This window comes from Topomyia yanbarensis, chromosome 2 (genome assembly GCF_030247195.1).
Source record: "Topomyia yanbarensis strain Yona2022 chromosome 2, ASM3024719v1, whole genome shotgun sequence".
NCBI lineage: Eukaryota > Metazoa > Arthropoda > Insecta > Diptera > Culicidae > Topomyia > Topomyia yanbarensis.
Genome location: NC_080671.1, coordinates 350,436,850 through 350,451,975, shown reverse-complemented (window position 1 = coordinate 350,451,975; position 15,126 = coordinate 350,436,850). Strand labels below are relative to the sequence as shown.

The 15,126-nt window shown below is 44.3% G+C and overlaps 1 protein-coding gene across 1 annotated transcript; it reads right to left on the bottom strand.

The window, feature by feature from the left end:
• Positions 1-1,428: 1,428 nt before the first annotated feature.
• Positions 1,429-14,698, bottom strand: LOC131684220 (V-type proton ATPase catalytic subunit A). The gene is made up of 6 exons (XM_058966906.1): positions 14,540-14,698; positions 13,957-14,077; positions 4,131-4,325; positions 2,988-4,071; positions 2,528-2,924; positions 1,429-2,456 (listed from the first exon to the last, which is right to left on the bottom strand). Exons 2-6 carry the CDS (start codon positions 14,030-14,032, stop codon positions 2,364-2,366), a joined length of 1,845 nt encoding a protein of 614 aa, XP_058822889.1. The 5' UTR covers positions 14,033-14,077; positions 14,540-14,698; the 3' UTR covers positions 1,429-2,363.
• Positions 14,699-15,126: the final 428 nt, after the last annotated feature.

The window sequence follows — 15,126 nt, the reverse complement described above, 5'->3', positions numbered from 1 at the left end:
GCTTTTTGTTCCGTTGGCCATTGCTGCTCGCGTTGTATACACTCGGGCTGCTGCTATTGTGGGAGTTGCTGATGCCGATTGGAAGAATGATTGAACCTTGTCGAGCTATGCACTGTTGTCGTATTCGGTCTCACGTTTCTTTCGCTCAGTTGTATCTTCATGACATTCACTTGCTCCGTCAGCTGATCGATTTTTAACCGCCAACACTCGCTTCCTTCGCGTCTTGGTGTTTGGCTTTAATAAGCACATTCCCGATCGTACAAGTCTGTGTGTAGGTCGCTCGCTTCCATCTCCATGGTGTGAACTTTCCCGAAACGGTCCTGCGTTGGTGCTACGAGTCTTTGCGGTTGTTGCGAAGCTTAGCTCCAGAAGTGAACTATGTGGAATCGAAATACGCCGTTGCCGGTTCCACTACCTTGTTTCATCGTAACTGGTGCACACCGTGTCCTGCAAGGAATGCGGTCGTGCCACGGTGACAATTGCCGCTTGTTCTTTTGACGATGCGGAAGGAGATCGTTGCGACCTGTCTCCAGACTGGAAACTCCCACACCTTCCAACAGCGCCACTACCCGAATGGTATTTTGCAGTATTCTATTTTCTGAAAGGATAATGAAATGAATTCCTTCATTGCATATTCTCATATTCACGCCATCTTGTGATTAGAAGAAAATTTTCTTCTGGACACTAGGTGACGTGACTGTGGGAATAGGGCCCCTGGTGTTCCAAATGCATATGATTCCAAATAAGTATATGTAATTGACATAACTAGACTCATAGTTCTCCATCCACCCACAAGAAAACATACTGCAGGAGTACCTAACACAGGAATATCTATCACAACAGAAACAAATATAGGCCAAACCATCAGTAAACGGTCAATCAAGGATCATACAGCAGAATAAAAAAAAAACTACCTGCACTACCAGCGAGAAGAGAGAACAATGAAAACAGTTCCACAAAAGTAATTCGCAAACCGTGGAAACTAATCAACGCAATCAACAATCTCCAAGACAGCAGCACTGAAGGTAGTATGGGCGCAGCTGCGGCACGTTGGGCGGGTTTGCACTCTTGGGAACGACTGGGATTTTCAACCACTCCAGCTCCTCCAGCTACCGCTTCACTTAATGTACTGGCGCCAGATGCGGCCAGAAGACAACATCGTCCTTCGAGTGTTGTTTCTGACTAAAGGCCGCAACATCTGTGCAGTACACCTCCCCGTTGAGCGCTTCCCGTTCCTGCTGGTCACACAAAACTGTCTCTTTTTTATGCAAGCGTTAGAGGCTCTGATGCTGCTCGAAATGTGTATGATTCAAGGCTATCATAGATTCGCCAGCCGGTTTAGTAACTATTTTCAGCCGGTTTAGTAAATTTCGAATGTCATCAAGGATCCCAGGGACATTTTTCTCTTTCAAATAATATGCCACGAGATTTTGACGCGGAATGCAACTTTCATAGAGGGTTTAATTCTTCATTTTTGATTTTCTATACAGCTTTTATCTAAGGGACCTTAATGTACGTTTTAAGGCGCGCACGCAACATGAATGTCACACAGAGGTCATACTACAGATAGAAACGCAAAGTGCAACTGTACCTCCACTCTGGTTATTGATTAAATCAACGATCCTTGTCTCCGATAAACACACGGAAAGAATGACTTCAAAATTAATGATAAAAATATATTCACTAAATAATAAATCAATGTAACATTATTATCTTAAATATAGTAAAACATTCTCAGTTTATACGATTAATTATCTTTCTTATGCAATATTTTTTGTTGTTGCATCTGATGGTTTTTAGTTTGATCGAAAGTTTCTCCTTTGCCCGTGGTACATTTAGATATTGTTTCAAGATGTTATTATCATACGACGTCACAGTTTATTTTAGCTGAGAGCATGCAGCTTTTATTATTTGTTGAATCCCCTTTAATTGCCAACTATCGTTGCTGATGTTAATATCACCACGTTTCAAATGCCTATGAACAAATTGAGAATGTTTTTTTTTTCGATTGGGTGTTGTTTCCTAATACTATGAGCCGTTTATGTTATGCCGTGAATTTTGTTGTGTGCCGTTTCTGTTAGTGTATGTAAATTTTACAGTTATTAAATATTTAAGCTTCTGCACGATTTGTGTATGTAAGTAACCTAAATACTCCTGTAAAATGGCACCTGGCTGGTTGGATGTTACTGTTGACCACCAGGCTTCTTTTTTCAATACCTCCTTGTTTCATCTAGTTTTATTATGTCGATCTAAATCGATTCTATGTTGTTTTGCACTATGTTTACACTTTTACGTTTATTGAAAACGATTAAACTGTTTCAAGGAATTTTGGACATTTTGGATAAGCTGCGTGTGGTATGTGCTTAGTCCTCTAGGTTGCGGAAACCTTGCTGCAGATCTTCATACAGCTGATCGAAATCAGCTTTGATCTTTGCTTCACCGTCTTTCACCGGATCCTGAATAATACAAAAATACATCGGAAAATAAGATAACCAACATGAATGGAATTACCCGACAGAAAACTTACCTTGAACTTCATCGACGACAGCTGGTACAAAACGTTACCCATCGCGTCACGGATCACATTCCAGGTGATTTTGTTCTCTGACTGCGCTGTAGTTTCCACGGCGTGCCGAGCCATATCGTAAAAACCGATAATGTTTCGCAGCATTCCGACGGTCTTATAGAACGGACAGAAACGATCGTACGCCGAGTATGAATTCTGCTGGAGGAAATCGTCCTTCAACAGTTTGGCAACCTCGAGCGTAATCTTATCCGTTTCGGCTAACGATGCCTTACCGACCAACTGCACGATTTCGGACAGATCTTCTTCTTCCTGCAGAATTTCCTTGACCTTTGTACGCAGTGGTACGAACTCGGGGAAATTTTTGTCGTAGAAATCATCCAGGGCACGCATATATTTACTGGAATAGAAAATCGAGTGTGAATAAAATAGTAGAAACTATATGCAACATCAAAACAGTTACCTGTACGAAATCAACCAATTGATCGATGGGAAATGCTTGCGCTGGGCCAGCTTTTTGTCCAAACCCCAAAACACCTGTACGATACCAAGTGTGGCCGATGTAACGGGATCAGAGAAATCACCACCGGGCGGTGATACAGCACCGACAATCGAAACGGAACCCTCGCGTTCAGGATTACCCAGACACTTGACGCGACCGGCACGCTCATAGAAAGAGGCCAGACGAGCACCCAGATAAGCTGGATAACCCGAATCGGCAGGCATTTCAGCGAGACGGCCAGAGATTTCACGAAGAGCCTCAGCCCAACGGGATGTCGAATCAGCCATCATGGACACGTTGTAACCCATATCACGGAAGTATTCGGACAAAGTGATACCAGTGTAGATGGAAGCTTCACGAGCAGCAACAGGCATGTTGGAAGTGTTGGCGACCAGCGCAGTACGCTTCATGATAGACTCAGTGACACCGTCAATTTCAACCGACAGCTCAGGGAAATCACGCAACACCTCAGACATCTCGTTACCACGTTCTCCGCAGCCGACGTAGACGATAACATCCGAGTTAGAATATTTGGAAAGAGCTTGTGAGATGACAGTTTTGCCACAACCGAAAGCACCGGGAATGGCAGTGGTACCGCCCTGGACGCAAGGGAATAGAGAGTCCAACACACGCTGTCCAGTAAGCAGAGGATGATTGGCGGGTAGTTTTTCTGTCACCGGGCGAGGTTGACGTACGGGCCAAACCTGTAACATGGTGTACTTGTTGATCTCTCCATCGAACTCCGTTTCCAAGATAACATCATCCACTGTGTAGTTGCCAGGTGCCGCAATGTGACGAATCGTACCCTTAGCACGTGGGGGTACCAGCAATTTATGCTTAACCAGTGTGTTCTCGTGCACCAAACCGTACAGATCTCCACCGGTGATGTGGGAACCAACCTTCACATTCAACGGGTTAAAATCCCAGCTCTGGGTACGTGACAGACACGGAATGTTGACACCTTTTGGGATGTAGATCGAGTCAGTTAGCTCGTTAATGTCCTTCAGTGGCCGCTGGATACCGTCAAAAATGCTACCCATGATACCTGAAATAAACAATCGTTTACATATGGTTTACTAGTGAGACTATGAAGCAGCATCATACCGGGGCCGAGTTCGACTGAGAGGGGTTTGCCGGTACGCAGCACGGGATCGCCGACGGTAACGCCGGAGGTTTCCTCGTAAACCTGGATGGTAGCCATGTCGCCTTCCAACCTAATGATCTCACCGACCAGCTCGTAGTAACCGACACGCACCAACTCGTACATAGCGGATCCGGACATGCGTTCAGCAGTGACGACTGTGGACAAATTGCAAGAAAAAAATATGTTTAATTATCAACGTTTAAAGTTCTACTAGACTAGAAAGGACTGGTCCAACTGTTTGCAATACCCATTTTTGCACAAGTTTAACGTTATGCGACAATAAAATCGGATGTTATGCTACAATTTAGACAGTTTCAAGTAAGGCTAATTAATGAGCGACCGAAAATAAAAGTCGCAAGGATAGAACGTGCTTTGCAAAACCCGTTTCAAACATATTAGAATATAAAAATCGGAAATAAACTGCAAGCATAAAAATCGGACAGAAATCCTTCAGCATAAGAATCGCTTAAAAAATTCTCACTGTTAAAACTCGGTAAGGATGAACCTCCAGTGTAAAAATCGTTTAAAAATAAATAAATCGCTCGTAAGGGCATTCGTATATCTTGATGTTCAAGATTAAAAGTCGGCTAACAAAAACTAATGAAAAATTCAATCTTGTTATATTTTTGTTATTTTTCAATGTTATTAAAAACCGATGAAAGCTATCAATTTAGACTGTTCTACATTTTCCATGTAATTGGACTATTTTAAAAATTCTACGAAAATTGTATTAAGCATTGGAAAGTAAAACTTGAGCAGATTCTAGCACTGCAATCGAAGCACATTTTCAAGGATTTTCAAGTTTTGGACCCCTAATTTGCATATAATCACAAGTCAGTCCCAATTCGATAGAGAATCCCATAGAACATGGGACTGACTTGCGATTGTGGGCAGTATATGTACAAGAAAAAAATTGGATATGAAAGGATTAAGGCCAATTGCAGTGGGCCGTAATTCTGAACGTGATATTCTTTGTACGATTCAGATATGTGCGAGCGTAGGGACTTCGCGATCGCGTATATCATTGCGAAGGGCTCGAGCGTTTGTACGTTAACATGTTCTATTTTAAATTCTATTTTATAACCGTGTGCCTTTCGCATATTCGCGCGTGTGCTCTTGCATGATCGCGGTTCATGAATCTAATACTTATTTGTCAGTGTAGGGTTCGAATGTTAGAAGAAAGTGAGTTCTTCCATATCACTAGAGTTCCCGGTCATGTTGCCATGGAACGTGCTGTCTAGTGGATATGAGCGTTATTTTTTGATTGGTTCAACTGAATGTATGGACCTAAGTTGCTAGGACGGAGGGGGAAGATTTCCGGACATGACCGACTCATGATCGCACGGGCGGTCGGGTAATGCTTGAGATCACGTTTGTAAACCGTTCACTTAATTACAAGGGTGTTTTAATGTTGGCGAGATCGCGGGCGTAAGTATGTGTGGATGGTTTCAATTGTATGTTCGCGTTTGGGACCAGGTTTGTGTGATAGCGAAGGCCACGTTTGTACCTTTGAAATGAGAGATTGGGTTTTTATGTATTTAAATAATTTCTAATTTTTTAAGTCTAACTGACACTGAGTGAACTACAACTATAGCGAATGCTGCTCATTTTTTCGGCGTTTCTTTACCGTCGTTTTTTGGGACCAATGCTTCGTCCTCTTTAGTGTACCGAGGGCTGTGTACTGTTCGATGTTCCAGTGGCCTTTTTGACCCAGTATTGACTTCGGCACTTGCCGTTTGCGCACCTCCGCCTACAGGGGGTTTTCGATCCTCCCCTTGCGTTTCAGTTCGTGAGTCTCACACGGGTAGCATCGCAACACAAAAGCAAAGTGTGCTTTTGTGTTTGCTCGTGAGACGGGCTGCCACCGCAGGCTTGCTATGATCAGAAGTCCGTCGTGAGCGGCAGCGTAGTTAGTATTACGCATTTCAGCCTGCAGCAGTGTTCGAGGACGAAGGACACCTGGTGGTGCGTACAGGGTAATTTGTGATAGGATACGAAGGTAGCTTGCGATACGTGTCTACAATCTTCTAAAGTGTGTAATCTTAATAATCGACAATTGTCTTCGTGTGGTGGCAAGTTCAGCGGATCATTCCAAAGCAATTGATGTATAAATCTGCGCTGGATGGCTTCAATTTTTTGGCTTCAACCTGCACCAGCTGCACCAGGGGCACCAGACGACGTTTGTGAATTCCAACTGTGAACGTACCTGTGAACTATTCAACGCTTTGAAACATAAAGGATTCCGGAATTCGTGGGACATTTTGAACATAAAACCTAGTAGACGGTCTGTTTTGTCAATGATCACTGAGAAGTGATAGGATTAGCCTCTCATCAAGGATGACGCCTACATCTTTTAGATCAGCGGTTCTCAACCTTTTTCGTACCACGGACCCTGGGTTCATGCGGACCCCCACGGATAAACATCGATTATGTTTGCTATCAATGTGTTATTTTCAGTTTGTTAGGAAAGAAGACTTGAAATTTCAATATGCACTCGAAAAATATATTTTTCTTCGCGGACCCCCAACAACGACTTCACGGCCCGCTAGGGATCCGCGGACCCCAGGTTGAGAATCACTGTTTTAGATGGTCAACGCGTTGCAGCTGAGTTCCAATAATTCATTCATTTATTTAGTTCAACATCAATTACATGATAACACTGAATCAACAATTTGCCTGCACAATGCTCGATTTGTAGCTGCAGCTCTCCAACGTCGGTTATGCCAAAACACGTTCCACCTGGTCCACCCATCGTGCTCTCTGCGCTCCTCGCCTTCTTGTACCAACCTGATAACCAGCAAACACCATCTTTGCAGGATTGTTGTCCGGCATTCTTGCAACACGCCCTGCCCACCGTATCCTTCCAGCTTTGGCAACCTTTTGGATACTGGGTTCGCCGTAGAGTGCATCGAGCTCGTGGTTCATCCTTCGCCGCCACACACGTTCTCCTGCACACAGCCGAAGATCGTCCTAAGCACTCGTCGCTCGGAAACTCCTAGCGCTTGCAGGTCCTCCTCGAGTATGGTCCAATTCTCGTGCCCGTAGAGAACCAGCGGTCTTATAAGCGTTTTGTACATGGTGCATTTGGTGCGGGGGTGAATCGTTCTTGACCGCAGTTTCTTCTGGAGCCCATAGTAGGCCCGATTTCCACTGATGATGCGTCTTCGGAGTTCACGGCTCACGTTATTGTCAGCCGTTAATAAGGAATCTAGGCAGGCAAAATCCTCCACTATCTCGAAGGTATCCCCGTCGATCGTAACGCTGTTTTCTAGCCGGATCCTGTGGTTTTCGGTTCCGCCTACCAGCATATACTTTGGTTTGGACGCATTTACTACCAGTCCGACCTTCGCTGCTTCGCGTTTCAGGCGGTTGTACAGGTCTGCCACGGTTCCAAATGTTCGGGCGATAATGTCCATGTCGTCCGCAAAGCATACAAATTGGCCGGATTTCGTGAAGATCGTGCCCCGGCTATTGAGCCCGGCTCGTCGCATCACACCTTCCACACCAGATGTTGAATAGTAAACACGAGTCCATCACCTTGTCTCAGTCCCCGTCGAGATTCGAATGGACTGGAAAGTTCACCCGAAATCCTTACGCTGTTTTGTACACCGTCCATCGTTGCTTTGATCAGTCGAGTCAGCTTCCCGGGAAAGCTGTTTTCGTCCATGATTTACCATAGCTCTACGCGGTCAATACTGGCGTATGCTGCCTTGAAGTCAATGAACAGGTGATGCGTTGGGACCTGGTATTCACGGCATTTCTGGAGGATTTGCCATACGGTGAAGATCTGCCGTACGGTGAAGATCTGTCGACCAACCATCGATGAAGCTGGCTTGATAACTTCCCACGAACTCATTTACTTTAGGTGATAGACGACGGAAGATGATCTGGGATAGCACTTTGTAGGCGGCATTCGGAATGGTGATCGCTCGGAAGTTCTCACACTCCAAATGGTCGCCTTTTTTGTGAATGGGGCAGATCACCCCTTCTTTTATACTCCTTCGGTAGCTGTTCGGTTTCCCAGATCCTGACTACTAACCGGTGGAGACAAGTGGCCAACTTTTTCGGGCCCAACTTGATGAGTTCTGCTACGATACCATCTTTGCCAGCAGCTTTGTTGTTCTTGAGCTGTTGGATGGCAACCTTAACTTCCCTCAACGTGGGAGTTGGTTCATTCATGTCCTCAACCGCACTGACGTAGTCAAATCCTCCATTGCCTTGGTCATCTGTACCTACATTCGCCTCGCCGTTCAGGTGCTCGTCGAAGTGCTGCTTCCACCTTTCGATCACCTCACGGTTGTCCGTCAGCAGGCTCCCGTCCTTATCCCTACATATTTCGGCTTGCGGCACAAAGCCTTTGCGGGTTGCGTTGAGCTTCTGGTAGAACTTCCGTGTAGCTTGAGAACGGCACAGCAGTTCCATTTCCTCGCACTCCGCTTCTTTCAGGTGGTATCTGCTGCCTCCGCTTCTGTTTGTAACGTTCCACATTCTGTCGGGTTCCATGCTGCAGCATGACCGCTCGCGCTGCATTCCTCTCCTCCAAAACCGCTCTGCACTCCTCGTCGAACCAATCGTTCCGTCGTCTCCGTTCCTCGTACCCGACAATGTCCTCAGCTACGTTGTTGATGGCTGCTTTTACTGTTCTCCAGCAGTCCTCTAGAGGGGCCACGTCAAGCTCTCCCTCGTGCGGCAACGCTGCCTCGAGGTGCTGCGCGTATGCATTGGCGACATCTGGTTGCTTCAATCGCTCCAGATCGTACCGAGGCGGCCGTCGGTACCGTACATGATTAATGACGGATACTCCAGTTTCGTCTGTAGATAGACTTTCGAGAACATTTTTAAAGCAGCAAAATAAATATTCTCACGTTAAACTGCACGGGAAACAGCAAATAAACGAACCGAATATCTTATGCACAATCCTAGAGAGGGCGTTAAATGTTGTTTTTGTTAGCCACCGCAACAACCAAACTATGGTAGATGCGGTGTGATAATATTTTCGTGTGACAAAATTATTTTGCTGTGAGTCTATTCGGGGGTAAAATTCGCAATAGTTTTAGGCACAATTTAACCATCACCAGGTAGTGGTTAGAGTCGATGTTAGCGCCACGCTAGGTCCTGACGTCGATAATGTCGGAGAAGTGGCGTCCACCGATCAGGGCGTGGTCGATTTGCGATTCCAGCAATGTTTTAGTTGAAAGTGAACATTTTTCTCGTTCGATGAAAGCTAAGAACTATCAAATTTCTTTTATACCAACTGTAAAAGATATCAGCAAAATGCTTATAATTAGAAATATGTTCAAGTCGTCGGCGAAGAACAGTTTCCCTCAACTCATTAAGACGAAAACCACATCATTCGTGAACAGTGAAACCAGTAGCGGACCAAGCGCACTACCTTGAGGAACTCCAGAATAGTAGAAAAGGGATTCAGATATATTGTCACCAATTTAAACAACGACTTCACTCTGAACAAGGTATGATCCATCTTAACGGAAGAATCGGGCAGTGCATCCAAGTTTATCAAGCCAAGGATGTCATGGTTAACAGTGTCAAAAGCAGCCTTAAGGTCTGTGTAGATCGTGTCCAGCTGCAGTTGTCTGAACATTGGTGGTTGGAGATCGTGCTTACTTGATTTAGTCCGTGGAAAGCCAACCCGTTCAGTAGTAGACGGCTGGCAGTATTAATTGTCGAAGATGATGGGCTAGGGTAAGCGCATCGACGCACAGAAGCTACCCACAGAAGTCCTGGTTGGTTGAAATCACCAAGGAGTATCATCGCATCATTTGCATTTGCTTGAGCAGAAATGCGTTGTGTAGTTTAGATGGAGCTGCACGTGGTAATCTTCGTCCAAACAGCTCCAATGCATGATGAAATATCCACACCATATTCAAAACAGACAAGTGAGGAAGAAACAGCTATCAAAACTGCTCCGCCGCGACCGTAAATGCTGTTGCCCTCTGACGTTCTGGCAGCACAACCGCAAACCATCAACGCCAGTCAGGTGTCCCGCCATATTGTCCGAACGCAACGTACTCGATGCCAAGGTAGAAACCAAACGGTTTTCAGTAAGCTGATCGTCATATACAACAAATACTCGCCTGAGAAAGAAGTTCACTCGCAGTTGCTTCAGTGCACGCTTCGATTTAATCACGTGCCCCCCTCTGACGTCGATCTGCATCTAGTGAACCGTTTTGCAGTTGCTGCCCAACAACATCTCCGTCTTGGGGTGAGCTATCTGCAGCTTGACCCCGTTCATCCAGTTCTCGTTCGCGTCCATTATTTCCGTCACAGACACCTCCACTTCTTCAAATATCTCACCCGTCACAGTTAGTGACGATTTTCACTTTCCTTGGTAGCCGCAGTGTCAAGACCCCATCATACATACTGTTCCAAAGAGTTGGGCCGAGAATATAGCTCTGAGGAACACCCGCTGTCACTCGCATTGACATCTGTCCTTTGTTCGTCTCGTACAGCAGCACTCTGCTCTGGAAGCAGCTCTTCAACTTCCGACATAGACAGTCGGGGACCTGGTGCTGTTAAATGCATTCTTCACATCTATCGTGACCACAGCGCAGTATCGATCTCCTGTTCGCCTCCGTTTCGATGCCTTTTCCGCCCTCTCGAGTACTGTCCGAATTGCATCCACTGTCGATGCTCCTTTACGGAATCCGAACTGCATCTTGGGCAGGCCGCGCTCACTCTCCATGCATTTTGTTAGCCTGTTAAGAATGATGCTTTCCAGGAGTTTTCCTAGTGCTCCAGCAAATATATAGACCTATATGGGGCCGGATCGCCCGGTGGTTTCTCTGGTCGCTTCGATGCGAGTTTGCTTCCTCGTACGGTATCGGTAATTGGATCGGGCTTCGGGAAGAGACGCTCAACGATTATCTTCAGCTTACCACGGCACATTTCGGCTGGCGTCGACGGACTCTTCATTTTCACCATCACGACTCGGTATGCGGATTGGCGTCTACTTCTCGACACAGTTCCTTGTGGCAATCTGACGTGCTGATCTTGATATCCCACTTTACGGCAAAACTAGCTTCCCGAAACGCTGCCTTGCGCTTCTCTCTATCTGGCTCCGATACTGCTCTCTAAGCCCACCTGAGACAAACAGCGCGTAACGTACTGAGCGTCTCGTTCCATTAGTAAGCTGGACGGCGCCTATTGCGTAGCTGCAGTTTTCCGCGGTATTGTGGCGTCACAGGCCTTCACAATCCTTCTTATTAGATCAGCCGCATCCACATTCTCGGACCCGCCGTCCGGCCAGAATGTCTGAGCGAAGAAATCTTTCGTCTTCCGCTTTCACTCCTCGGTAATTCTTCTCCGTGCTGCAACAGGGTTTCGTAGGCCGATGCGGTAGCAAATCGCCTGGTGGTCGCTATGCGTATACTCCTCACATACTCGCCAATCCATCTTTGCCGTCAGTGAAGGGCCACAGAACGTGTCGTCGATGATAGACGCCCTCCCGTCTCTGCGAAATGTGCTAACGGAGTTTTCAATACACAATCGCTCGTCTAACTTCGCTAGAGCTTCCTGCAGGATATACCCTCTTGTGATGGTTACTCTACTGCTCCACTCCACAGCCCACGCATTGAAATCACCACCAATGATTACCGGCTTTCTGTCGATCAACTGCTAGGTTAACCGTTCCAACATTGGACTGAACTGCTCCACTGTCACCCTTGGAGAAGAGTAACAGCTGAACATGAAGACGCCATTGATTTTGGCGATCACGAGCGTTCTACCACTTCTTCAATGGGAAATCTGCCCACAACTTGTAACGCAGTCGTTGATCTATGCACCATCCAGTTACCGTCATCAAGGCGGACTTGATACGGCTTTGCAATCAAAGCGACGTCACACATCGTTTCTATCGTAAACTGTCACAACAGGTGCTGTACTTTGCCACAGTTATTCAGATTTATCTGGGTTATCTCCATTACTGTTGGCCTGCATTCACCAGTCTTGTAGGCAGGGCATTTGAAGCCACCCGTCTGATGGTATTTCTTTGCAACATCATTTCAAGAAAAAATAGTTTTGGTACCCTATATGCACACAAGTTTCTCAGAGAAAACTAAACTAATTTACGCAACCGCAACCTCAAATGGAAGGTGTAACGCTCCCAAAAGCTGCTATTGAATTTTTAGTTGATCTGACTTCCGGTTGCAGGTTGAAGGGTGCGGTTGCACATCGAATTCCTCTATAAACTAATACCCTTACGATGGCTAAATGATGCAATACCTACATATTAAAATGTATGCAACATTACATGGATTGGCGAATCTAGATCACTGATGACCAACCGAAATAGCTTTGACCACATATGCCGCCTATGGCGATGTCCCGGCAAAATTTCTAGGTTAATGCTTTCTATTTCTCAGTGTTTACCGATTTTATAAATTTGATTGACCCTGTCGAAAGTTAATTTATCTCGACGACCAACAAACGAGAAATTAGGCAAGGAACTTATTATGGTCTAGAGGATCATCAATGCACGACCCCAAACCCACGTGTCTATAGAAGATTCCGCAGGTTATCATTAGTTCTTTAAGTTAATTTAACGTAGTATCCGGTAGAAATTACAGGAAAAAATAGCGAACCTTAGATCTAAGTCCAATACTGAGGAGATTTGAGTAAATATGTCAAAGACAACAACCTAATATTTGTTATTAGTTCTCGTCGCGAACTTCTCGAAGGCTGCATTACTGCAAATACAGGCTTTTTAGGTCATCTCAAAATATGTAATATGACAGTGTCCCGTTTGAGATTTTTGTTCACACTGATTTCATTCAGATTGAATTATTCGCACTTCTCATTCGAATTTTCAATTCTAGGTACAGTAAACGTCCAGTGAATCTTCTGGAGCTGTAACCAGTGGTATTAGCAGAGCGATGTGTATTCCAATTTGTGAACCGGGCGTCAACAATTGCACAATCGTTGCGTATGTGACAAAATCCATAATCTTGTGTGGGTAGTTAACACATGATTGACTTATATACCTACCTAATAGCAAGAAGCTATCGATTGCACATAAAAATTGTGCTCAAACGGCAATATTAAAATCTAACAGCAAAAGTCAAATAAATTAATAAACCGGTACGATAATAATTTGTAACAATTTGGGTGAGGAAAGAACCAGATTTACTCAAACCTATTCGAAATAGAAAATGCTAATAGATCCAAATAGATACTGTGCATGGTATTCAAAATGATTGCATAGTGCATAAAAAATGGGTCATTTTAATCAGAAAGCACATGATGAGCCTTATAGTATTACATAACATAATTTCATTTAGTTAATCGATTATTTTACTGTAACATGCTAGTAGAACTTAAGTAGAACTTAAGCATAGTTCATAGCCTTCCTTCAGGCAAACATTTTAAAACGTTCAAACCGAACTCGTCTTGTCTAAGCATCACATGCAGCAGCGACACTATTGCCTGCGCGGATCGAGTATTAGTAACAGCAGTATCATTTCGATGACAAGGCATCGTAGAGTTAGTTATCTTTTGAATGAAAACATGACATCAAAAATATATTCCGTGAGGAATGATAAACCGTATACACGTTGCACGCGCGAGTACTAGTGCATCACAGGGCGATGTGTATGTCTGCTTCAATTCACTCAGTCAAAGAATTCATATGACTATTGCGCAGATACATACACATTCATGTCATGTGACTGGTCAGGGCAATTGTCACTTCAAAAGATTTGATTTTATTTTCGCAAAAATATCAATGTAGATTTTGCAAAAAAAAATGTTGCATTTGAACGGAACACTTACCCGGACCGGATACGGCGTACACATATCCGAATTTGGACTCACGCTCCTCCTCGGCGATCTTATTTAGATTGGCCATTTTTTCGATTTATTCCCTCCGTTCCGCTTGTTTCTCTCAGGTGTCCTGGAATGATAAATCAAACAAAAAAAAAATTCTATTACATACTAACAAGTACAAAAATTGAAATGGTGGTATTTTGATCTCAATTACTTTAGTATTTCACAAAATTATTAGTAAATCTGATCACAGAAAAACAACCTATCAGGTGGTGATGGTCATGTGATCTCTACTTGAAAAATCACAATCTCACGATAGCTCTGATATTGCTATTCCAAAGCAAGCCGACTGTCCAGTTTCTGGATACATTGAGCATTTTCCCAAAAGAATTTCGGAACTCAAAATTGAATTACTAGACTTTGAGATTCTAATAGGAGATACAAAATCGATCCATCCCGAGATAATGGGTGGAAGACAGAACACATAGCAACATTCACAACTCATTCCAGCACTTCAATTTGCGGGTAATGTTCGTCTGGAGAGAACATGGCTTAATGTCCATATCACGGAATTAAAAAAAAAACTTACGCCAGTCGTCCGGAGCAGGAAAAAAATTTAAAGCCCGTACACACCAAGCTAAGCAGATGATATCACAAGACCGACTTGACCGACCAAACCGAACCAAACGAGTGACCCGAGCACAAGAAGTGAAAATTTTCTTATGTTCCTAAACTGACGGATGAGTTAACCAACACCATCAAAAAAGGTTTTCCGATCACGGAGTACGTTCACAGAAATTATTCACGTGACACTTCATTTTTTTTATTTTGTACGGGTGGTAATACAGCTTGATCGATGGATGCATTCAGAGTGTCTTCATAACTTACGCCACGTAGAACTTAACAAAAAAATGCAATATTTTTAAAAACAAAAGTCCGAAGGACTGTGGTTTAGATTTCACTAAATTGCTGATCCTAAACCAGCATTTGCATGATAATCTATTTTATAAATTCTTCATTTTGTGTTTTGTAGTTGTGAGGTGCCGACATCGTATCAGCAGCAGCCTTTTGCTATGACTCGTACCTGATTGGGTTGAGATATACCCAATTACGGTTAATTTCCACATACCTTTTATTGCTCAAGGTGGGATTCTGGTTCAAACAAACACCTTCAAA